The sequence below is a fragment of the Melitaea cinxia genome, chromosome 28 (genome assembly GCF_905220565.1).
Source record: "Melitaea cinxia chromosome 28, ilMelCinx1.1, whole genome shotgun sequence".
NCBI lineage: Eukaryota > Metazoa > Arthropoda > Insecta > Lepidoptera > Nymphalidae > Melitaea > Melitaea cinxia.
This window is the reverse complement of record NC_059421.1, coordinates 1980240-2007833: the sequence shown is the minus strand read 5'-3', so window position 1 is coordinate 2007833 and position 27594 is coordinate 1980240. Positions and strand designations below refer to the sequence as shown.

At 33.1% G+C, this 27594-nt stretch overlaps 1 protein-coding gene across 1 annotated transcript; it reads left to right on the top strand.

Annotated features, from left to right (window-relative positions):
• The first annotated feature begins 750 nt into the window (after window positions 1-750).
• Window positions 751-25709, top strand: LOC123667395. Its single transcript, XM_045601302.1, has 3 exons — window positions 751-910; window positions 23394-23853; window positions 24022-25709. Exons 2-3 carry the CDS (start codon window positions 23399-23401, stop codon window positions 25667-25669), a joined length of 2103 nt encoding a protein of 700 aa, XP_045457258.1. The 5' UTR covers window positions 751-910; window positions 23394-23398; the 3' UTR covers window positions 25670-25709.
• Window positions 25710-27594: the final 1885 nt, after the last annotated feature.

Genomic DNA, 27594 nt, shown 5'->3' with positions numbered 1-27594 from the left:
GTGTGAGACGTCCTCCGACCCGCTGGACTGACGATCTACGTAAGGTATGGAGGCTGTATGCGGCTTATGGAAAACTGGGATGTTGGCGCTAACTAAAGGAGGCTTACTCCAGCAGTGGACTACTATAGGCTAATGTGTGTATGTGTGTGTGTGTGTGTGTGTGTGTTGTCGTTTTACAAATTTATTATTTGGTGCCTTTAGCTGTCACGTCCGTAATAAGTATTAAGCACATGAAACAATATATTTAGTAACATTTAATTGTTTTTAACTGTGTGTTTTCTCTTGTGCTTAACGTAATTTAAACTCTAATATAAAGACCTAGAATGCGATATTGAACTTATCAATTACGTAAGAATAGAAAGCATTTTTTTTTCAAGTTGTTACATCCTTATTCATTTAATACGCTGTGTAGGAAATATGAAATTCTGTCTATATTTCTTTTGGGTGATATTTCTTAATAAAAAAAAAACAAAATTACTAAAAAAAAAATGATATCCCTTTTAACAACTCCTATCAAATATTTAATTAAAAAAAATAATGATTTCTGCACACAGCCAAAGGACCAAACAGTCAAATAAAAATACCCAATTTTATTCTAAGCACAAACTTTCGTTTTTTCTTTATTAGTAAATCACCGAACGTAACCAGGGCAGATCTATAGTATAATACTAGAAACCAAGTAAATGTTAATTAAACTGTATGGGAATCCACCTCCAAGCTCGAATCACCTGCTCAAGCACAATCACTGACTGCTCAGTGAGCCTTTACGTACAGACGCGTTGACTCCATTTTGTTTTGTTTTTTTTTTGTGTTTTTATTTATAATTTGTAGTTACGCCAGTGCCAAATGTGGAAATAAGTTTTTATTTTTAAATATTATATTTTTTTTGTGGTTTGAATGTGAATATTATGTAAGTATTTTTATTGTTTATTTTCTGTTATAATATTATTTAATAAATTATGAAAATAAACGTTGTATTAATTTATTATAATTGGTACGAAATTCATTTGAATAATCTGCTCGTTAATTTATTATTAAATTAATTTAAAGTAACTTTTACATAGAGTCGATATTAAGTTTATTTTTGAAATTATACTTCTGTTGGCGCGCTAGGGACTAATGATGAGAATAAATTTTTACGATGCGCGCGCACTCGGTCACAAAAAACCGACTCTGAAGTTAGCTAGTCAACGAAGAAGCTAGCAACGTGAAGTAAGCTAGCCAATGTAATATAACTTCTTACGTCCGTACATAAGTACACACACACTTTTTTTTATGACTAACAACAATTTTATTACTTTTTTATACGTTCCTAATGTGTTTTTTTTTTTTTTTTTACTTATTGTAATTGTACTACGCAATGGAATAGTTAATGTATTGTGCATTTCTAATTTAATAGATAAGCGATATATACGTTAAGTTAAAGAAAATAGTTCAATAATATACTGATGAAAATTTATTTCGAACCACGATTTACGATTATTTATAATACAAACTTATTTAGTAAGTAAAACAATAATAAGATTATTTCCTAAACGTAAATTTACACATATTGAAATAATTGTGTTTGCTGGCAAACGAAAAAAACCGACTTCAATTACATCGACAAGTAATAAAACGTAGGTAGATGAAAAAATAGTCAAGTAAATACGCATTATCAAAGATTACTCCAAAAGTTGTAATCAGATCTCGTTGAAATTTAAATATGACCACATGATAAACATCAACTTTCGATTCAATTTAAAATCATTAAAATCGGTACACCCAGTAAAAACTTATGCGGATTTTCAAGGGTTTCCCTCGATTTCTCCGGGATCCCATCATCAGATTCTGGTTTCCTTATTATGGTACCACACCTGGAATATCTCCTTTTCAACAAAAAAAGAATTATCAAAATTGGTTCATAAACGACGAAGTTATCCCCGAACATGCATAAAAAATATATATACAGTCGAATTGAGTAACCTCCTCTTTTTTTGAAGTCGGTTAAAAAATACATTCCAACAACATATCCCTAAAGGACTGATTTACTTTCTCAATCCCTGATCGCTCATCTCATAAGTGACTCATTCGCTCATTCAACCATTCACTTGACAATCATTCATTCACTGCCTATCATTATGTTCAAATGAACAATAATTTCATTCATAACGTCTTCTGATGTTCGCCTAAATTCCGTTTCTTTAAACAAAGATGTATTAACACATTCTTTTAAAACAATAGCTTATTTAAATTAACATATATTTTGGGTAAGTTATTAAATACAAAATAATAAAATATATAATATCCCTCAAAAAATTATTGTTAACCGACTTCCAAAAAAGGTGAAGGTTTTCAATTCGATTGTATTTTTTTTATGTAGAAACTTCAGAACTTTTGACTGGGTGGACCGATTTCGCTAAAAATTTTTGTAATCGAAAGGTGGTGCGTGTCATTTCCCATTTAAATTTAAGTATTTGAAATCTAACTACTACTTTTCGAGTTATATCTAATAAGGCGTTTTCACTTGACTATTTTTTTGTTGACCTACGTTGTATTATACCGCATAACTTTTCACTTGGTGTACCGATTTTGATGATTTTTAATTGTGGTCACATTTAAATTTCATCGAGATCTGATTACAATTTTTTGAGTAATCTTTGATAACACGTATTTACTTGACTATTTTTACGTCTAACTACGTTGTATTACTTTTTGATGTAATTGAAGTCAGTTTTTTTTTTCGTTTGCGAGCAAACACAATTTGTAAAGTGATAATATTATTTTGCTTTGAATCGAAAAAACCCGACTTCGATTACATCGACAAGTAATACACCATAGGTAGTCGAAAAAATTGTCAATTAAATACGGATTATTAGGGATGGCTAAACAAGTACTCGTCGGATCTTGATCGTGACCACATGACAAGCACCTCAGGAGCTTTCCATTTAAAAGAAATATTAAAATTGGCTAACCCAGTAAAAAATTATGAGTTAACACACGTAAAAAATACATCCGAATTAAGAACTTCCTTTTTTGAACGAAACAGTTTAACTTACGGTCATCGTTTTAAGTTAATAATTATGCATTTTAAGCAACTTTTAAGTCATGATTTTTAAACCAAATTACAAAATTTTTTAAAGGCATCTAGCAATTAAATTGGAACTTGATTTAGCTTCTTAAAAGTGGGCATCGTTGCCCACAAGTGGACGCATTGTAACAACCTTCAATTGAATTAAAATAATTGAAGTTCAGAAATGTTAAAGTTTAGTAAGGAAAGTTGTGCACCTTGAACGGTCTGACCTAGCATTGCTGTAAATTTTAACACGAACTCACCTACATTATAACCTAATACCTATAACTAGTTATCCCAGCTTCGCCTACATAATGTCTTTGGCTATAGTCCATATTTGATATTTATGACTACTATATCCATGAGACGTATGTGATGTTTTATACTATAGTATGTGATATTTCTGACTAAAGGTCTGGACTCTATAGGTCTATACTATTTTGTACTTCTTAAAATGGGATATTTCTTTCTTTTCCATTATAAGAGGAATTAGTAAAAGACGTAGATGTTTTAATTATAAATATTTTAGCACATCCGTTTGATATCATAATCATCATTACATAGTATAAAACAAAGTCGCTTCCCGCTGTCTATATGTTTAGATCTAACTACGCAACTGATTTTGATGCGGTTTTCTTTAGTAAATAGTGTGATTCCAGAGGAAGGATTAGGCATTTATATGTATGATACATGCATAATATAGTAGAGGAATACTGATAGTTTTAGAGGTTTCTAATGTATTTTATATTTAGTATCAGCATTGCATCCGTACGAAACCCGTACGGGTCGCTAGTTAACAAATAAATTGTAAAAGCTTTTGAGAAATTAAGTCAAACTAAATGAGAACACCGTTTTGACCAGTTGAAATATGCCATTCAGACATAATTATAGTAAACATACGAGTATTTATATTTATTTATATGTATTTATAATTCATAAGCCTTCATCGGTCACCAACCCGCCTGCCCAGCGTGGTGACTATGGGCAAAACACATGAGTTCACGCTATTTTAGCGCGAACTTGTGGAGGCCTATGTCCGGCGATGGACTGCGATAAGCTGAAGTGATGATTTGATGATGAAGTGATAAAGCCTTCATATGTCGTCTATTAATTTTAAAACTTAATCTTGTTGATATCTTTTGAGTTGAAATTCAAAAAAGCGTTCATTTTTGCGATATCTCTACTAGGTACTAATTATTTATTCAATTTGTATGCATAGAGTAGTCCCTAATTCTTTATGTACGATTTTATTAGGAATTACACATTAGGCTTATACCGAAAATAAAAATCATCATATCAAAAATTTCGATCTAGCGGGTACATCGTTCCATAACTTAATTGGCTAGAGCGCCGACACGGTCAGTCGGAGACACAGGTTCGATCCCCGCTGGAACGGTCAATTTTTGATATGATATTCAAAATTCCCTAATTCTTTGTTTTTTTCCGGATGAAATAGACATACGAGCACAAGACATTCTATTGTGCCCAGTTCCTATATTCAGAAATAGACTCGTTTTGTTTACAAATGAATAAATTACAAAGACTACGTTTTAAATTGAGAATTGTTCATGGTGTTTATTCGCCAATCATTTGAATATAGAAACAGGCTTCTAAGGTGTAAGGAACTGGTGCTATTAAAGTGCGTAGGAGTAAATGCCGAGAAGACTCAGTGGAAAGGACATAGCATCAACACCAGATGTCACCAATTATTTGTAGACTTTATAATAATGTTAGTAAAGTTAAATTATTGCAGTTTTTATTTTTATTGAATATACACTTGATCACAATCAAGTAAAAGGAAAATACGGCGACAAACACGCTCGAAATTGGTACTTATCTCGCTGTCAGAATGACGCTAGCATTGTCGCATCCGCACCGTTACGTGATCGTGTCCTGTTTTTTATTACATCATACACAATCAAGGCCTAGGATAACACGATCTTTCAAATAACTAATTTAAAATTTAAATAAATTGTTACATAATTATGTACTTAAATGAATATTCTTGAAAGTAAAACTAAACTACTTCCATAAATCATAATATTTATTTGTTATGTTTTTAGTTATAATAAACAGGTGATGCTTTCTGGTTTCCTTTCTGAGACATTTCTACTAATATAATTAAATATTTTAACGTCCACACACGGTCAGCTGTCCCTAAGATAGCTTACGGATTTTAATGCGGTTTTTTTTATAGATAGAGTGATTCAAGAGGAATGTTTATATGTATAATACATGCATACTATGGTAGAGAAACACAGATAATTTTAGAGATTTCTAACGTAACTTTTGTTGTTGATAGTATCAACATTGTATACGTGCGAAGCCGGGGTGGGTTGCCAATATATATATATATATATATATATATATATATAATAAGTAAAACGCCATAAAATCAAATCAAAAATTGCTTTAAAGTAACTAGGCATAAAACCCCTTTTGAATCTTCTGTTTATAAATAATAATTTGATTTGTTTTTAATAACAACATGCATAATAAGAAACATAAATAATGTATGAATCTACAATATAAAAAATTTAACTCCGAAAACAATTAAAAAACCGAATTTGGCAACTGAGTCAATTTCGTGTCTAAGAGAAACTGGCCATCTTTGAAACAGGAAGTGTTACGACAGTTAGATAACAGATTATGCAATGTTAATTTCCATATAGTATCTTCCGTTCGGAACTCTATGAATAGTAAATCACTTACAATTTGGTAATATAAAATAGCTTTAAACGTAATACTAACTTCGTACTGCGGTTTGCTTTGCAGAACTATAGATTATTTGAATTTTTGACGAAAAGTTAATTTACGCACGCTTAACTTGTGAAGTAGGCTGGTGAATGCGAGACGAGAGCATTACGAAAAGTGTGATCGGGCGAGGTGAACGGAAGTTGAGAGGGAGATATAAGATAATGAAGATAGAAAGAGAGAGTTACGTTTCGTAAGATTTACTTCAGTCTTGTGTCCTAAAGCACACTCGTTTTTTTTTTTTAGTGGTTTTGATGCTTTTATTGGATTATATTATTTTCGCAAATTTTAATTTCATTTGATAAATTAATATATATTTAAAAATTCTATTCGTTTGTCTCGCGAAAACTCGAGAATGGAACTATGAACTATGGACTGTGGAAATATTTGTGGAAGTTCAGAAAAAGTTTAAACGGTGAGAAACATAATAAGTAACGAAATAGACTAAAAATGACAATTTAATTTTCTTATACAAAAATGAATGAATGTAGAATTTAGAATAAATTAAATAAAATTTTCCTGGCTGTGAAACATTTGATGTCTTTTGTCTTTTAAGAAATAAAAAAATGTCGCTTGGTTGTCAAATATTTATAGGTGCGTTCAGAAAGTCATTTGTCCATATTGTTTACAAATATATGTAGGAGATAGGAAGTTTACCGGGTCATTTAGTAAATAATAAATTTGAAAAATTACTGATATATTTTTAGTTTTTACTGATGATACTTTTAGTTTTTTTTTTTATATAATATTTGATGAAAATTTTGCTTTAATATGATGTTAAACATATTTCACAATGACCTGTAATAAGTACTTAAAAAATACTGTAAAAAAATTCCGTTTAATCTTTTCGACTTTGTTGTAGTATCTGTAGAAAAGACAATTTATTTATTAAATTTAAATATATTAAGATTAGAATTATTTGACCCGAATTTAAAATATAAACCTTGTCTTATATAAGTTTTAGTTCTTGTTTTGAGGTTCATCAAAATAACGTCTATTATTTTCTATTATACTAGCCTACCGCTTATTCCACCAGTCTGCGTCCAATATTATGTACCTACATTTATTTATATACCAATTATCATTACCAAAAATTAATATATGGGTATATCAGTTGAGAGTTAAGCAAAGTCATTAAGCTGCCTACCTTAAGGACAGTCATATGTATGCATTAAGCCCGTAAAAAAAAAATTACGATCAAAATTGTTTTCAAAGTCTGCGTCATTACGTCGTCAGCCCAGTGACAACAAAGCAAATTACCCATTCAATATCGTTTTACCCAACGTTCACGGACAATACAGTCGCCGCTTTAACTATACATGAGAAATAGCAAACTTGATCAAGTACGTTCCATTTTACTCTCTATAAGGTTCTGCATATTGTTATTGTATCGTATTGTTAAAAAAATTGAAGAAACCTGAATAAAATGATATAATTTTTAAAAAATACGAATCATAATTAAGTATTAATGCCTTCAATTAGAATTGTGTTTATGGAGAGAGTAATTTAGCAGGAGAATACTCTTGGTATAGCAAGCGTTCATAGATTACGTTTACCTACCATGAAGTAGTCAGGAAATTTTTTTGCCACCCAAGGACCAGTTTCACCAGCTTTAGGTAACGGCTATTTGACGGATGACGATACAAACAGACTTTGACAGGCCAGTAGGACCTGTTTCTCCTCAACCAATAAACTACAACTTTAAAATTAATATATGCGAATAGAAATATCTCATAAATATAGTTGAATTTGATGGTAAAGGAGTATTGAATCAAAGTTGTTAACTCTCGGATACTGTCATACGTCAAATAGCGTTATTCACAAGTGGTAAAACAGGCCCTAATGGTATAATGAAATTACAAATTTAGCATGGTAATGGTATCCAATACTATCCAAAAAATTATATACATAATAATATATAATATAATATATATATAATACAATATATATTATATAATATAATCGGTCACCAACCCGCCTGCACAGCGTGATGACTATGGGTAACACACATGAGTTCAAACAATTTTTGGCGTGATCTTGTGGAGGCCTATGTCCAGCAGTGGACTGTGATAGGCTGAAATGATGATGATGATGATGATGGTGATGATATAACATAATCTTTGCTCTAATAGGAAGCGGTATGTCATTTAGATACAGCTAAAATATCCTTCCAACTTAGCAAATGTATACAAGCTTTTCCAAGGTATTTTTTTTTCGCATAGTGATTCAACGGGGAAATGCTGCCAGCATTCTTGACACAATTCCACGTGAACATGATTTGTACCATAATTATCTGTAAATATTTAGTTCTTAAGTTGTGATATGTTAATTGACTAGCCCGTTGGCGCAGTTTGTAGTGACCCTGCTTTCTGCTCCGGGGGTTTTGGGTTCGATTCCCACCCCGAGTCTGGGTGTTATATATATATTTATATATGTATAATTTATAAGTATGTTTATCGAAAAAAAAAAGTAGCTATACCAATCGACTGTTACCTATAACACAAGCCTTAAGTTGCTTACTTTAGGAACAGACGACCGTGTGTGTACTGTTTAGATATTTATTAAATTTGTATAATGTTTAATAAGCTTTTCAAATGATATCCATAAACTCAAAAATATGACGCATTATTTTTTTCTACATTATATAAGCGAAATTAATGCTATTACTACTTTCCGGTATGTTCGGATATTCTGTAAATAGCTTTATAGATCTGTGATTGAATGATAAGAATGACATGGTAGATTAATCAGTAAACGACCTATACAACACTAAGGCTATAATACAATATCTAATATTTTATTTCATAACTAGATATGTCCCGCGGTTTTATCCACGTTAATTTAAGAAAAAAGAGATACTAAAATATTATAAAGCCTTCCTCGATAAATAGGCTATCTAAAACTGAAAGAATTTTTCAAATCGGACCAGTAGTTCCTGAGATTAGAGCGTTCAAGAAAACAAACAAACAAACTCTTCAGCTTTATAATATTACTAGCTGACCCGGCGAACTTCGTATCGCCTAACACAAACTTTATCGTATGGTATTAAAGTTCAAATTGACTTTTAAGTATTATCACAAATCTTCTGTATGGGAGTATAGAAAAGTGTTGTTTTTAGACTTTTTCAGGAAATTTAAATTTTTTTTTTTTTTTAGAATTTTTCTCTCCGTAAGAACCATCCTCGTACTTCAAGGAATATTTTAAAAAAAGAATTAGCGAAGTCGGTCCAACCGTTCTCGAGTTTTGCGCTTAGCAACACATTCAGCGACTCATTTTTATATTATAGATATTATAGTATAGACTAACAAACGTACAAAACCAACCCTAACCAATTTTTGTTAGAAGAATCGCAATAGTTACTTTATACTGTTTACTTATTATTTTGGAAATCTAAAATGATAATAGAGATAGCATTATTCAATGTTATGTAAATTTTTCAGTTAACAAAACAAAAGTAAAACGTAATTTTATAAATCTGGAATATGATATTCTGTATTAAATATTATTTTATACATTTTATGGTTAGTTTTTATACAATGGAAAATAACTAAAAGTCTAAGAATTATTGGATAATTGTATATTTAAAGACACAAAGGTGTAACAAACCAACCGAGACGTAACACGGAAGTGTGTAACAAACCGTAGGAAATAGCGTGAAATTAATCAATAATTCTTAATTTAAAAAAAAATACACCCGTAATAGTAATTGGTCAGACACATCATTCAAACATGCATGTTTAAGAAATCTTAAATTAAATAAAATCCATTAATACTGCAAAAAACCGTTACAAAATACAACATGTACTCCTGTATAATATTTTAGTATACCAAATCTCTGCTAATATTATAAATGTGAATGTACATTTGTTTGTTACGCTTTCACTACTACTTAACCGATCATCTTGAAACTTTTCACACATATTCTTGGAGCTATAAGAAGTAACATAAGATACTTATAATTTAAAAAAATTCAATGCGAGCGAAGCCGCGGGTAAAAGCTAGACATATATGAATATTATACCTAGACACGAGACGTGAATCAAACACATAACCTTTCGAGTGGAAAGCAGTGTCACTATCAACCCCACCAACGGATAATAATTTACGCTTCAGCCTGTAATATCCCACTACTGGTCATAGGAATCTTTCCCCATGTAGGAGAAGGATCAGAGCTTAATCCACCACGCTGCTCCAATGCGGGTTGGCGGATATATATACCTACTACGAGTAACGATCGCTATCAGGTGTACATGATAACAACCGGGACCGACGGCTTAACGTGCTCTTCGAGGCACGGTAGGGAGACCTACAAGGACTGCACAAACACCCAGACCAGGGCCAATACAAACTTTGTCATGTGCAGGGATCGAACCCGCAACCGCTAGCGCAACAGATACAATCCATGGCTATAACCGTTGCGCCAACGCGGCGTCGGATAATAATTTATTAGGATTAATTTAGGTAAGGGCAGGGATAAGTTGACCTTAAAATATGACCTATCGACATTTTTCTTTGAATGAATTACACTTTTACAAGAGAGGCCTTGTAATGGAACTGGTCTATGAAATGTTAAAACATATTATATGATAAGGAAATACATATATAATCATAGTTATTACAAGCTTGTCGTAAATATCGTTACGTTTACAAATCACGTGGTTTTATGTAATATGCGAATGGAAATGTTTTACAAATAGATGGTTGATTGATAGCCTGTTTAAAAATATAAGTTTGTAAAGTTTCAGAGTTATCATGAACATCAATACTATGAGACTTACAGCGATTCTAGCAACGTCACTGTCACAGGAGTGTCAAAATGATTAGTATACTAAACATTTTTTAATATCATATCAAAAATCGACCGTTCCAGCGGGGATCGAACCTGCATCTCCGACTAATCGTGTCGATGCTCTAGACAATTAAGCTATGGAACGATGTACCCGACAGATCGAAATTTTTGATATGATGATTTTATGTTCGGTCTAAGCGACCTACTAGCATACTAGATTAGAATCAAAGCTGTTTAGAAATGTCTTAGGCTAAGGCTAAAGCATACTAAGACTCTAGGACTCGTATTGTATAGTAGTAGTTAGAATCATCAACATCGGTAAAAGTAAAAAGTTATGATGAACGAAAAAATGAATTGAGAACCTCATCCTATTTCGAAGTCGGTTAGTATAAATATTTTCTTCGAAGTTTCAACGAAATTAAAATCTTCGTCTGTCGTTTGTATCAATATTTGTAACGTCTGGATTAATCGTGGATTACATGTAAGAAACATTAAACGAATCCACTTATATGACATACAATTTCTAAGACAAAATATATCATTCAAATAGAAAACAGTAGTTTAGACACTAAATAGGTCTATACTCGTAACTGAGCTTGTACGTCTATAGTACTGCTTGTATTTGACTGATTGTTATTTATCTCCATATTAATAGGTATTGCAACTTCAAATACATTTCTAATAAATAGCTATGTATGTAGTTGTGTTTAACCTTGAATTGTGCAAAATACTGGTTATCAGTGCAACTGGCTTGATTTTTATTAGCAAGTTCATTGCTCACTTCCACATCAATATTTATTTATTACCAATTTGACATGGATACTTTAATGGACCATCAAAATACATGTTTTATAACTGTGTTACGATATCCGAATGAAATTTTATTTTTATTAAATGTTAAATACATTTCTTTATAAATAAAAATGAAACGTCGTGGCACGGAGTTGCCGAATAACTGAATCAAATTGAATACATTTTGTTTGTGTTCATTATTGTTATAAGGTTCGTATAAAAGATAACTTTAAAATATCAAATTATTTATGAGAAAAAAAAACATGGCCGTACAAAGTTTGTCGAATAAATTGTACTACGAGTAAGAGCACACTGGCTAATTTTTATCGTGACTAGCCTGTTGCCGCAGGTTACAGTGACCCTACCTATTGCTCCAGGGTTGTGAATTCGATTCCCACCCCGATCCTGGGATAATATAAATTTATACGTACATTTATTATTTACATATATGTACAAAAATGAGTACATATCAATCGGCTGTTACCCATTTTTTTTTTTTTTTTTTTTTTTTTTTATACGTACATTTATTATTTATATGTACAAAAATGAGTACATATCAATCGGCTGTTACCCAAATCACAAATATTTATTAGCCTATAATAAGATTGGAAGATCTCGCGTAGCTATGTAAAATATATTTATAATTTGGAACAAAAAACACTAATTAACTGAATTTGCCACTCGAATGTACATACAGTCAGTTTCTTTACATCACTACGGAACTCTAAAACATTGTATAATGACACAATGGTCTCCACGAATTTCTGTCTCACGGAGTTTTTGTATATTTATAATTATACTTCGTGTCTTTGTTCTGTAATAGATTAGAATCTGTGTTCTCGGTACAGATAATGTTTTAATTTGAGAATTGTCAATAGACAATACCTTTAGTATCTTTAATTTTAAACATCGAATTTTTTTTTTTGATTGTGATAAGATTTGACGTACTTTTAAAAGAAGTTTTTATTAAAAGAAAGTTATATTCTTTACTTATTTATTTTTTAAATTAAAAGTCTCACAATTAACATACTTCTTTGTAAATATTAAGCACCTCTAATTCGGTTGCTCCCAGAAAGATATATTTGTCCGTTCGGGTGTCCGCACAAACTTCAGGTCACTTCTTATTGACAAACATCAGTATGATCTATGACTACAAATATTTGTCATGAACGGGAATCGAGCGCGCAATTGCTAGAGCTATATCTACTGCATTGAACTAGTCCCTTAGCTAGGCGAACGCTAAAGAGAGGAGGATTGAAGGTTCATAAAGATGAAGAAGTTAAAGAATGTGCTCTGTGGCTACGGCACCAAAGAATATAGCCACCCCCTCTCTTCCCGTGGGTGTCGTAAGAACCGACTAAGGGATAACAAGGTTCCACTACCACCTTGGAACTTAAGAAGCCGACCGATGGCGGGATAACCATCTAACCACTGGCTTTAAAAGACACAGCCGAAGACGGGCAGCAGCGTCTTCGGTGCGAAAAAGCCAGCCCTGCGGTATGGGCAACACATATAAGTTCACGCATTTTTGGCGCGAACTTGTGGAGGCCTATGTCCAGCAGTGGACTGCAATAGGCTGAAATGATGAAAGATGAAGAAGGTTTGAGACGCAATACTTCTTTCATCTTTCTTCTCTTCTTTTGTATGATTGTGGACATGAGAAAGAAAGGAGTAAGCGCTGAAGTGACGAGTAATAGAGAGGAATGAAAAAGAAAAACATGTTGTGCCAACCCTAAATAAGAGGGATAAGGGCGGAGAGATGATGATGAGACGCAATACTTCTACAATACGAGTTGCAATATTCACAATTCTGAGTGCATAGTGCGAGTTTTATTCGCAGAAACATGACAGAAATGCGTTCATACGTGAATTATATTTTGTATGGGAATTTAAACAGTGCAGCCTAGACGATAAAGAATAGTATACGATACCATCGATACAGAGTCATCTAGCGGCAAACGCGAGAACTAGGTTGAAATGCCGAATTTCCCATACAAAATGAAGTTAAAGTTTACGCCCATTATTGCGAGACGGATTAAACAAAACTCGCACTAGGCACTCTGAAACATATAACTTACTTTTCCATTTTTCACTGAACATGAGACAAAGTTAGGACGGGACGGAAAGAAAGGAAGGACAAATTCAGAAAATAGAAATCTCAGTAGTTTTGAATTCGCAATTAACTAGTCTCGCCTCACATGTCTGATCACTGTGCTATATCGCCTTTAAAATAATTTGTTTCAAAAATAAACAATAAGACCTCAATTATTACACCAGTATGTAACAATTAAACATGAAAAAGAAAAAAAATCAAAATTGAATTCGATATTCACTAAATAAATATCTAGAACAATTGCCTAACAAACCGCTACAAAAAGTACACGCCAAATTGTCATATCTACATGCATACATACATATTAATTTCATCTATACTAATACTACAAAACAATTTGTTTGTTTGAACACGCTTATTTCAGGAACTAGATAATGGTTTGAATTCGAAGATTTTTTTTTGTGTTGGATAGTTCAAAATCAAAATCAAAAATAACTTTATTCAAATAGGCTTCGAATGATCATTTGACAAATTAAAATTTTAATTATCTTTAAAAGTAAAGCTACCATCGGTTCGGAATGCAATTCTGCAGAGACGAACCGGAAAGAAACTCCGCAGTTACTCTTTATAAAAAAAAAAGTATAAACTGTGTTTTTATACAAAGGTGTAATATCTTAGTTCATTTAACGAGGAGGAATATAGCCTCAGTATGTCATATGCAAGTGCAGTTACACTAAATTATTATATAAGCCGCATTAATTTGAGGATAATATTTTCCCAAATGATTGCGAAGAAACTGTAGGGCACAGCTAGTTCATAATAAAACCCACAGAGACTTAAAAAATGCAATTGCAAACATCAGTTTAATAGTTAAATGAGATTTTATTATAACTTTCATACTAACAAAATTATATTGGTTGAACTTGTTATTTGACGAACCGTTCGCGTCTGTACTTGTGGGTCTCCCTACCGTGCCTCGGAGAACACGTTAAGCCATCGGTCCCGGTCATCATATATCCCCGTTGTTGTTCAAAAAATCAGCTCAATATCTAATTAATAATAGCACGTGCAACACTGTTCCTGTTTAGATCTTAATGCAGATTGCAATTAAGATAAATAATAAAGTTGAAATTCAATTATAAATACTAATTGAAAGTAAATGAATGTTTTTCTTAGACATTTAAAGTTATGTGACATTGAATTTTTAATCATTACGTTTAGCTTGAATTAATTTATTTAATACGATGATGTAATAATGACTACGCAACAACACACAAAATTAATTAACCTTATTTTAATAGAAATTTTCACAAACACAACACTTTAGAAAACAAATATCATCATTATCATCATTACAGCCTATATGTACAGTCCACTGCTGGACATAGGCCTCCACAAGGTTACGCCAAAAGTAACGTGAACTCATGTGTTTTGCCCATAGTCACCACGCTGGGCAGGCGGGTTGGTGACCGCAGGGCTGGCTTTGTCGCACCGAAGACGCTGCTGCCCGTCTTCGGCCTGTGTATTTCAAAGACAGCAGTTGGATGAAAACAAGCATGTCTTGTACAAACTACCAATAGGAATAAAAATTTTAAGAGTTATTGGCAAATAGGAAAGCTGTAAAATAAATCCAAGTTTTTCGTCAATCGTTCTTCACTCATTCTCTCGACATGACCAAACCATAGCATACCTTTCTCAATTTTTATCACTACAGCCTTACCTCAATAAAAGTGAAACCAGGTGGGTCTGTAGTGTATAAAATAGCTTCGAAAAAAAAAGCAAGTCTTCGAACCTTACAAATATTTTCAAACAGGTTGAACTACCCGCGGGAAGTAATTTTAACGTCTCAATTTCTAAATAGTTTTATGTTCCGATGTCTTCGACGGACGTACGGACATACGACTCGTTTGTGTGTGAGTGAAAGTTGAGGAAATGAGCTGGTCGCTAATTACATTGAGGATGTATATACTGTTACGTAATGTAATGTTAATTTTGTTATAAAATACATTTGTAATTTATATAAGTAAATATCGAAAATTCTTGTTATGTGGTAAGAAGGAAGAACGAAAATACAAGTACGCGATGGTTGGAACTTTATTTTTGTATACATGTTACTAGTAGTGGTTAGATATTCTTTACATTATTGTAGTTTGTGTAAAAAATGTATAAAAAAAATTACATTTAATATGTTATTACTATAAAAAAAAATATTTATTTATTTATTTATTTATTTATTTATTTATAGAACACCAACAAAGTATACACCAAATTTCAAGTACATATACAATAACAGTAGAGTCTGAGTGTAACTTTAATTATAGGTGATAACTTCATTAAATTTGGGTAACATACACTAATAACACACATAAATAACATACATATGACAAGAACTTAAGATAGTGTTATACAGTTAAATTAACTACATTAAAAGATTGAACAAAAGAAATCAAAATATTAAAAAGAAATAATTTGTAAAATAATTTGTAAAATACTAATTTGTAAAATACCAAATACTGATCACTTTGCTGATAAATACAATTTAATCATTATTTTAAATTTAAAATTTGTGTCGTTAAAAATATCTATGTCCAGATTTTTTGAAATAATGCTGTAGGATCTCATCATCCTGTTTAAAGGTGCCTGATAGCCCAAGTTAGAACAAGCTGAGGTACAATAAAATAGCATTCGTTTATTTACACGTAGACATTTAGTAGGTGCCGATAAGCAAACAGAACTAAGCAAAACAGGACAATCCAGTACACCATTAATTAGTTTATGCAGAAACAGGTTATCAAGCAAGCATCTTCGACTTTCGAGAGTGTTCATATTAAAGTGACTCAATCTATCACGATAATGCGGTATCTTATTAGCTAAGCCAAATCTAAAAGTAAGGTGCCACATAAAACGTTTCTGAATGCGTTCCAATCTAGAGATATAAATATTGTAAAAAGGGTTCCAAACAACACTACAGTATTCGAGCCCACTGCGAACGAATGCGTTATATAAAGCTATAGTAGTTTGGGGGTTGGTAAACTCGCTACTATTCCGCAGTATAAATCCCAGATTCTTGAAACCCTTGCTACACATTCCTTCGATATGATTATTAAATCGTAATTCACTATCTAGCATTACACCCAAGTCCCGAATAGAATGTACCGTTTTCAAAGTGTAGTGATTCAAACTATATTCCCTTTGACTCACTAATTTATGTCTGGTAAAGCACATGACATGACACTTTTCATGGTTTAGACTCATACCATTAAAATTACACCAATCCATGAGACGATTCAAATCACTTTGAAGTAAATCAGTATCATCGGGGGAAGAAATAATGCGAAAGAACTTAAGATCGTCAGCATACAAGAATATTTTTGAGTATAAAAAGCATTCATTTATATCGTTTATAAATATGTTGAACAATATCGGTCCCAGATGAGAACCTTGAGGAACTCCCGATGACACGTTGTATGCGTTAGATAAATAGCCATTTACAACAACAATCGACTCTCTTTTGTTAAGGTAAGATTCAAACCAATTTAGCAAAACACCTATTATACCGTATTCATAAAGTTTTTTTAAAAGAATAGTATGAGGAACCCTGTCGAACGCCTTGCTGAAATCTGTATAGATAGCATCGATGCTTTGGCGAGAATCAACTGCCGTGGAAATGGCGTTTGTAAAGGACACCAAGTTTGTCGATGTTGATCTACACTTGAGAAACCCGTGCTGATGAGGACTAATAACCTGTTTAAAGTGCCATGTGATAATAGGACATAAAAGTTTTTCAAAAATTTTGGCAAATACTGATAGGATGGAAATGGGCCTATAATTGTTAACGTTTTCGGTATCACCGCTTTTGAACAAGGGGACTATTAAAGCTCTCTTCCAAACTGCCGGAAATGTACCAGATGATAGTGACTTATTATAAATTACTGAAAGTGGATATGCAAGAGCGGAAGCACATTTAACAACAAAAAACGACGGTATTCCGTCAAAACCTGCACCTTTATGAGGATCCATTCTTTTCAAAACATTTAATACCTTATCAGGGGCAATAAAAATATTATTCAAGCATGTATTACTTCCAGCTGGAAAATCATGAAAAGAGTTATTTGAAACCACATTATTGCTATTATATACGGAAGAAAAATGTTCCGCAAGCAAATTACATATATCAGGTCCATTAGTAGCAGTTTTACCATCTAATTCCATTCGTGATGGATAATTACTTTTATCCTTTCTCTTACCTTTATAGAACGTCCAAAAGAACTTGGGATTAGACCGCAAAAGACTTTCAAGACTAACCTTGTACTTATTAAAACAGTGTGATTGTAAATTCAAGCAGCGTTTCCTCAGCAGCTCGAAGGATATCAGGTCGAGGGGATTATGATTATAATTACGCAATTTGATTCTGAGTTTATATTTTTCCTTTAATAACCTTTTTAAGCTATTTGAATACCAAATAGGATATTTAGATTTCATAGTAGATTTTTTAGGAACAATTTTGGTAATAATTTTATTAATTGTTTCATAAAACAAGGAAACCATAGCGTCAACTGAATCGAGATTCTTTATAATATCGTCCCAAGATACAGAGCTAAGTTCCGAAACCACGCGTTCATAATCAGCTTTAAAAAAACAAAATCGTACATCAGATTTATAGGTCAAATTTTGTGCTATATCGAATGAAAAATTAATTTGCAATGGGGGATGATGAGGATCAATTATCGACAGCGGTTGTGAATTTAAAGCAACAGAAGTTACTGGTGAATTACTTAGTATCAAATCCAAACACTTTTCATGAAAATTGAGCGTACCATTGTATTGCATGAGAGAGTTCAGTGTCAAAAAATCTGAAAACATACTGTGTATTAAGCTACTGCCAGGTTGAAAGATATAATTATCACCAAAGTCGGACTTAGACCAGCTGATATTACTGAAGTTGAAGTCTCCAGCAATTAATATTTTACTATTAGGGAAATTGTCAAGTAAAAAATTGGATCCATTAATAAATTGCTCTAGAATATGTTTCTGGATAGGAGGCGGAAGATACACAGCTCCCAATATAAACACTTCAGAGCTGTTATTAGCATTAATAGTTTCGACAGATACCCACAGATCCTCACACTTCGATTCATAAGCAGAAAGTCTTTTAGAATTAAAATTTTTAGAAATAGCAATGAGAACACCTCCGCCAATCTTATTACAATGAAAACCAGATGTCTCCCGGTCTCTCCTATAAACTACATAGCGATGGTCAAACAGTTCCGAGTCAAATATACTGCTATTCAACCATGTCTCTGCAAGAATAACTATATCAAAATCGTTACAAACCAAATTAGCAAAGAAAGCATCAGTCTTTGTCCTTAAACCTCTAACATTCTGATAATAAATTTTTAATCGATCGAAAACTAAATAATTTTTGCCCAGCGCAAACACAAAAGCATTACTTTATATATATTTAATTATATTTAAAAAAAGCAAAAAAAAAATAATAAAAAAAAAACAAACAAACTAAGACAAATTTTGCAATGTAAGAGTATCTTTAACTAAAACATATTTGGCATTATCAGATTTCCGCATAAAAATTCTACCATTTCGAATCCAAACATATTTATATGATAGTTCCTTCGCTTTGATTCGTGCTGCAGCGTGAAGAGATTTATTTTCGGCCGTTAGATTTTCGACAACGTAGATAGGCAACGCCTTCTCAGAAGCAATACCAAGATGACTGGTATTCAATTTGTCATTGGGGTTTTTCTTGTTAAATGTGATCGATGAAGCCAAAAAGGTGTCTCGCAGACGAGGACTGCTGAAACTAACCAGCACTGACCGTGGTCGGGTGGAACTAGTGTTCATTTTAGCGACTCGCGAACAGTAGAAAATATCTTCTACTTTGACAGGGCAATTTATAACCTTACCCAACTGCTGAACGAGGCTTAATATATTTTCATTGCGGTGCTCAGGAACACAATTAATTTCTATATTCTTAGCACGAGACTGCTGATCAATCATACTAAGACGCTGCGCCATATCGCGGGTTGTGGTGCGCAATAAGTCATTTTCTTTTTGTAAAGAGATCAAATTACTCTTTTGAGATTCAATTTCCTTTCTCATACTGTCGTACTCATTGCTTAAAAACTGTAGTGATTGTTCAAATACGCTTACTTGGTTTTTAATTTCAAGCAGCTGATTGTCCAAAGCAGATCGCAACTCATCCCGAATAATTTCTCTAATAATGTCCGGAGAAATACATGTGCAATTAATTGAAGATGTCGGTTTCGATCTTAGTGTAACATTTTCATGTACATCAGCATTAGTAGTAATTGAACGAACTGGTGTGTTCGTATTATTTGTTTTAGGCTCTTTAGAGCGACATGTTGGACATACCCATTTAGATTTGTGAGCTACAGAAAAACTGCGAAATGTTTTCTTCGGTATATTTAAACAATCATAATGGTAATAATCGCAGCAACTCATGCAATGCATTGCCTCATCCTCCTCCACATCACTAATGCAGCCAGCACATTTAAAAGATGCCATTCTAATATTGTGATAAGCAATTTAAATCTTAGTCATAATAATTTAATCGTAGTCATAATAAGATAAATTACTTAAAATAAAAAAAAATTAAGTATATATATATATATATATATATATATATATATATATATATATATATATATATATATATATATATACATAATATAATAACTAAAAAATATTATTAAAAGGAGTCCCTTTAGACAAGGTTCCGAAGATACTGGCAGCGTTCCCCCTTTGAATAGCTAGACTAATTCTTTGTCCGAAGTAGCTGCCAGCTCTTCGGTCTCCTGTGACATCGAATAACCTTTTTGCTATTTACTTAAAAAGTCTTATAGCGCTAGGACCCCACGGACCAAGGGTCTCGACACCGAATGGTCTCGACACCAAAATCATATTCAGAGCCTTGACCCCTGTATTTGTATGCTTTAGTTTTTTCAGCCGCTTAACAAGCCGCACCAGCTCTGTTGTTGATTCCATGTAGATGGCAAGGGGCCAGCGTGTCTGAATAGGTTGCATCCCATCCCATATATATATAAGCCATCCATACATAAGCCAAACGACAGAAATCTCAAGTTTTTTTGTACTTAAGAACATTTAGCTGTTCATTTTTATTTTGTCTAAATTATAAATGTAATTATATTAGGAGATCCAAAGTAAAGACGAACTTCACCCATGCTTAATGGGTGAAAATTATTTTGTATTTATTTATTTTAGTATATTAGGAAAATAATTACGAAAGGGTTGACTGAAAAAAAAATTAATGCACCTCTGAGTTTTAAGAATACAATTAAAACATTAGGTTATCCAATTTACCTGACATAACCACTATGTTGGCAGATATAAACACGCATATTAATATATATTGCTAAAGTTAGATTCACCCATATGTTTCATAAATAAATCATACATCAAAATGAGCGCCGCTTCATTTTGGCATAGGATTGCCTGCTAAGTCTGGTTTGAATGGCAGTTGCTGAATATAATATAACCTAGATAGGAATTTTCCAGCCTGCCCTTTCGCGATTTACCTTTAACATACTAAAGAAGATAATAATTTGGTTTTTATCCATTAAACAGATGGGTAAAGATCGTGTCTATTTCGTATCTATAAGCAAATGCAATAAAGTCTAATCATCGTTAGTATAAAGGTTAATTTATTTCTTATAACACCTGAACAAATTACTATCATGCAAATTACAAATGACAATCTTAATTAAAAACTACATGTATTATTATTTGTTATTGGCTGAAATTTAATTGCCAAAAAAATGTCTGTTGATTTCCTATTATATTTGGCTATATTATGCTTAGAGCAATCAGTCTGTTCCCGTGTAATCATTACATAGTATAAAACAAAGTCGTTTCCCGCTGTCTGTATGCTTAGATCTTTAAAACTACGCAAAAGATTTTGATGCGGTTTTCTTTAGTAAATAGAGATTCCAGAGAAAGGCTTATATGTATAAAACAAGCATAATATAGGAACCCTGATAGTTTTTGAAACCATGCGAAGCCGGGGCGGGTCGCTAGTTTAAAATAAAAATACCTTAAAACAAATACATTTTAGTGGGAAGATTTTAAACAAGAAGCTTTTTTATACGACTAGGTTGAAAAACAAACGTACATCTCAAGTACTAACTTACTTACTATTATACTATATATTATTAGTTACTATATATTATTACTTACTATTATACTATATATTATTAGTTACTATATATAATTACTTAGTATTGTAAGCTTTTACCGTAGCCAATAAACGCTTACAACGCCAGAATTGCATTGCAAGCGTGCTACCAACCCTACGCTCGACCCTTTCCGGAAGCTCTGTCCAACTTATTCACCACAGGAACACAACACTGTTTGAAAGCATTGTTATTTAACAGATCATTGTTAATCCAGATTTCGACCAGAACGCTTCCTGCTGTGTACTACCTCAATCAGCTTGAAACAATTGTTTAAAAATATCCATTAGACAGTTTATAGAACAGAAATTTATTCATCATCATCAGCAATATAACTTAGAGTTTTAATTTATAGTTTGTGAGATTAAAGAGGTTTTTATGTAAAAGATGTCATTATATTATGTATATGATTTAAATCTATTTTAAAATTGACCCAGTGATTCAAACTCGGATTAGCACAACTAATTTTATAATAGTCAGTTTATGTGTTTCTGTTACTACTGAGAATGAACTTTGAAACAAATACAGCACCTGTTTAACTAATTCTTTCTTTGTTCAGGATACATATTTCTAGCCATTCGAAAATGACTGCCAAGACATTCATTAAAACATTTTAAATCCTGCTCTTCGCTAAAAGTTGAATATTAATCTACTATGCTGCTCCACCACAGTTCATCTGACAATATCCCTTTCCAAAGTAACGATTGCTATCAGGCCTTCTTTTACATGCTCTCTTAAAAAAATATCCATGAATGATACATACAGATACAGAAAACTATGCGAACACTTTAGTTCATTTCGAAAGAGATCTTTATACAAAATCCGCTTTATTAACTCAATTATGTTTTCACTCCAGTTAATTTGCACATTACGTAATACACGATAAATTACTCGGTCAGTTACTTAATTGGCATTAACACGATCGTGACCGCGAACACGACGTGACTGAGAGAAAGTGGGCGGTTTAAACGAAATTTACTGTTTGGTTGACCCTCTTTACAATCCCATGTCAAAGAGAGGTGCTATTGGATAGTTAGCTTTTTAACTCTCGTTACTTCATCTGCTTTCTATAAATTGTTAATTGTAATTAGTTTATACGTAACCTCACTCTAGTTCAAACTAAAATTGTCAAAACAAAACAGTCTTAAATCGTGCCAAGTATCATTCAAATTAATTTAGTAGCTGCAGCATTATACGCGGCTAAGTTAAGACTGGCAAAAATGAAAATAATATAGTTTTTTTTTTTAGTATTGATCATTAATTGCATTCAATTTTTTTTCTCAACATTTAATGTACAGACTTGGAGCTGTTACAGTTTTATTATATGTATAGAATGATATTAGGGACTTCTATCGGCTCGGAATATATAAAAAATATTTTTTAATATCATAATCAAAAATCGACCGTTCCAGCGGGGGTCGAACCTGTATTTCCAATTCATCGTGTCGGTTTTTTATATGATATGAAAAATGTTTAGAATTCCCCAATGTCTCGGTACACAAAAAATAAATAGTATAAAAATTACTCTGAAACTTGACTACCAAAGTTATAGTTACATGATTTGGTAATAATAAATAATAGTTAATATAATAGAAGTAATAAATAAATATAAAATTAAAAATATATAATTCCAACAATCATTCTAAATATTCGAAACAAAATTTATTTCTGAAACATTAACTCATTATATTTGTAGTAATAATGAAATTTTTATGTTATTTACAGACAAAATGCCGCAAGAAAATCATCATCTCATATTCGTCGCAACAATTCTCCTTCTCATATCACAACTAGCATTATCAGCTACCAAAGCGAACGCTAGACCTGTATATGAAGTAGTCAACGAACAAGCTAGGATAGATGACAAACCAAAATTTACAAATAATCCTGGAATATTACCGTATGGTAACCCTTTAGCTGGCAACTCACAACAAAATGCAAGATTACACGCGAGTAATCAACAAGCTATGTTTAATGCTGAAAGGGTCAGACAACACAAAGCTCAACTGCAAAGATGGATGAAAGGTCCACAAATCATCGATAGCTACATGAAAGCGTATCACGAGTCACAGGAAAACCATCAATTAGAATTAGAAGAACAGCAGGCAACGTTAAAAAATACTCCGGTCACTCAACCCACCCCTCGAGGTCGTCCATTGAGACAGAGAGGACAAAATAAGCGAGTGCAAAGTAATAATGATAAACCAACTCAAGCAGTCCAAAATGAACCTTCGAATTCATCAAACAAAATTCAAAATCAAAGAAAAGAAGTCCCGAGAAGAGGGCTATCTAGCCAAAGATTGGATCCAACAAAGATCACAAAAGCTGATGCGATAGTAAAAAACACTAGAAGCAGGAACCACAGATCTTACGGTTCTGCTGATTATCGTCAATATGTGGAGCCAAAGAGATATCAGTTTGTATATGTAACACCTGGTGTATCTTACGGTCAAGGTGTAAATATCAAACCTGATGGAAATGTCGGATTCAATCATCTTGAAACGAAAGAATCAAGTAAGTTATACACACAAGCTATCCCTAGTGAAGCACCACAAACTTATGCCAAACAATACAGTTTACAAAAATTTAATTCAGTCCAAGAAATAGAAGCGCTTAATTCACTTTTGTCAAAGAATCCTACAGAACAGCTAACAAAATTCAACGCTCTAATAGGATCTGATAACAATAACGAAGAAATCAATAAAGAAACTCCAGTAGATTTTTATTTCTATTTAAAAGATTCAGCTCAGGCAGCCCCGCAAAATATAGATCCTACAAAATACACCAGTGTATACATACCTAGCACACTAAACCAAGACTACAAACCTATAACAGAAGAAATAGATGACATTGAAGATCCCACTAAAAATACCAAACCAATAGCCTTTGCCCAGTCTGTACCTCCAGCAACATCAACATTTGAACCTGTTACCACACAAAAGAATAACTATTACAAAGAAGAAGTTGCAAGCCAGGTTGTAAGTGATGACGCTACAGGTAGTCATGTAAACTATCTTAAAGAAAACGGTGCAGCGTACTTGAACTATGCGTATCAACCATACTACAAAACAGAAACAGACGCTGAAACAACTGAGAGGTATTTACACCACAACGCCCAACCTACTGGAGTCCAACATTTAGCTGAAGATGGCACAGAAACTTCAGCCTATGGAGAAGATGACGTAAGTATAAATTTCAAAGTAGCAAATAAAAAACTAAATAAAGTCCGCACTAAACGTTCCAAACTAGAAACCGAACCATTTCTTTTGCCTAATGAAAAAACGTCGGTAGAATCAACGACCACAAATAGTACACACGCGCCTACGTCCGCAGCCCTTATAAGACGAAATCCGTTTAATAAGAACCGCGGAAGCGATTTCAACGTTTTTCTAACGTCTGACTTTCCGATCGGTGAAGCAACAGACTATGGTGATTACTATGAGCCGATAAAAGTAAGGAAACCTAGTAAAAGTTATGAATCGTTTTATGAGGAAGATGATTATGATAATTATGACGACTTTAATTCGGAGGATTACGATTTTGGGCCGTCGAATTTAAATTCTTATCAAACTTATGCTCCATCGTCTAGCTACCAGAAAGGTTTCACACATAACTTTAAACATTTCCGCCGACGTCCAAGTTTGTCTAGTTTTGCGCGAGTTCACAGTTCCCCGCCCGCTACATCTTACGGTGTACCATTTTACGATTCGTCGCATACTTTTAGTCCACCTCAAGCTTACTTCCCGCCAAAAATTGAATATCCAACGGTTTCTAGTTTGGGAAGTTTCCAGACTGCCATTGAACCCGTATATGTACTTACTCAATCTCAGTTAAAAGATCTGGTGGGACACAATAACCTAAACATAGAGCACTTAGATGTTTATCAATTATTAAAACAGAATAAAGATAAAAAAATGTATCATCCAAGAAAATACAGAAAAAGAAATCCATTCAGACACGTTAAACATAACTTGGTGAAATTACAAAAATTTAACATGTAAATATTATTAATAATTGTAGTTATTAATTATTTATTTACAGTATTTATTGTAGTTTAATAACTTATACTTTTTTTTTAATTAAAAATTGTATGTAAGACAAAGCTTCTAAGTAAATGTTAAATAGTTTTTCTTTAATTCTTTATTTTAATGTAATATTATATGTAATTTCTTTTATTTTAACCGAAATAAACGAAGTCTACCTAATGAACCAGTAATATACGACTCTCGCATAAAGTAAAAAAAAAAAACTTCAGAATTTTTAAGACCTTAATGGCTTAAGCTAGGTTATAAAGAAATGAGGAGGCCACCGACGAGGCCTCCGTCCGCAGGCGACGAACGGGGATGCGTAGAAAGCGCTACTTAATGCACCTCCAGTGACGCCCTGTGCTCATGTCGGGCCGGGATGGGACCCGGTCCTGCTAGACATGGCGTCGTTGGGATTGTTTAGAAGTGAGCCGGACAGTCCCCATGGAGGAGAAGTCTGGCCTTTTCGCCGAGGCCAGCCTGTCGCTGGAGGGATCCTGTTGTCTGCAGATCCGGGACACTCCAATTAAAGCGGCTGAAGGCTCCCGCAGGGGTTTGGTCGGTAATGCACCCCCAAGTGCTGAAGCCGACATACGGTCTAGGACTGCCTACCCGGGCGTCCTGGATATCACCCGTAAATGGGTTCCCTTGTGATATAAAAAAAAGGTTATAAAGAAATGAACTATTTTTGTACTTTATATGGATTAATATTAAATACTAACGAACTATAACAAATTTTTAAACTGTACTGTGCTATTTTATAACAAAATTATACAAATAAAATACAATTAGAAATGTATAAAGCCTAAATTCTAAATGGAATATAAATGTGAACTTAATTAAAACTTTAGTACAAATAAGTTGTTCACAACAATTTTACTAATAAATAATATAAAATTTTATACAAATTCACAACTTTAAAAAATAAGTACTAAATGTTTACAGATTGCTATGGTATAAATCATGTCCGCGTGGAATGGTGGCAGGAAATCTGGCAGTATTTCCCCGTTGATTCGCTACGCTGATTGTCGGGCAAAAAAATGTAAACTTGATAAGAACCACCAGCCCTTTTGTCATCAATGGAGGCATAAGATGAGAAGTTATCACTTTCAAAAAATGTTTGCACTGCTCCTCCTGTATTTATTTACTGATAAATTAGAAATAGACGCCGCGTTGGCGCAACGGTCACAGCTATGGATTGTGTCTGTTACGCTGGCGGTTGCGGGCTCTATCCCCGCACATGACAAACATTTGTATTGGCCATACATGTGTTTGCCGTGGTCTGGGTGTTTGTGCAGTCCTTGTGGGTCTCCCCACCGTGCCTCGAAGAGCACATTAAGCCCTCGGTCCCGGTTGTTATTATCTACGCCTGATAGCGTATATAGATAATATAGAGTAGAGAATATATCCGCCAACCCGCATTGGAGCAGCGTGGTGGATTAAGCTCTGATCCTTTTCCTACATGGGGATAGAAGTCTATGCCCAGTAGTGGGATATTACAGGCTGAAGCGCGCAAATTAGAAATGTAAAATATTATCAATACTTTTACACTTGCCTATTTATATTACAAAGAGGATTTGATTATTAATTTGTTCGTTGTTACACCTAAACTTTAAAAACTATAAAAATTAACGACGTAACGCGCAGCGGTTACAGCAACAGCTGTTGTTCTGCGCGGAAAATATTTGTATTGACCATACAGATGACCGTTTGTGTTCATGTATTGTGTGTGTTTCCAGACCCTCGAAACAGAAGTAAATTCTTCTGGGTGCCGTTGAGTGAAGCGTTTTTAAGCTATTAACTTTTTCAGCAGTAGAATGGCTCTATAAATAATGTTTTATTTATATTTGTATAGACCACACAAATGTTTGTCGTGGTATGGGCGTAAGTAATTGTTTAGT

Coding starts and splice junctions, on each gene's coding strand:
- LOC123667395 (XM_045601302.1), top strand. CDS start 23,399: ATGCCGCAAGAAAATCATCATCTCATATTCGTCGCAACAATTCTCCTT. Junction 23,854..24,021: donor AGAGGACAAAATAAGCGAGT/GCAAAGTAATAA, acceptor AAACACTAGAAG/CAGGAACCACAGATCTTACG.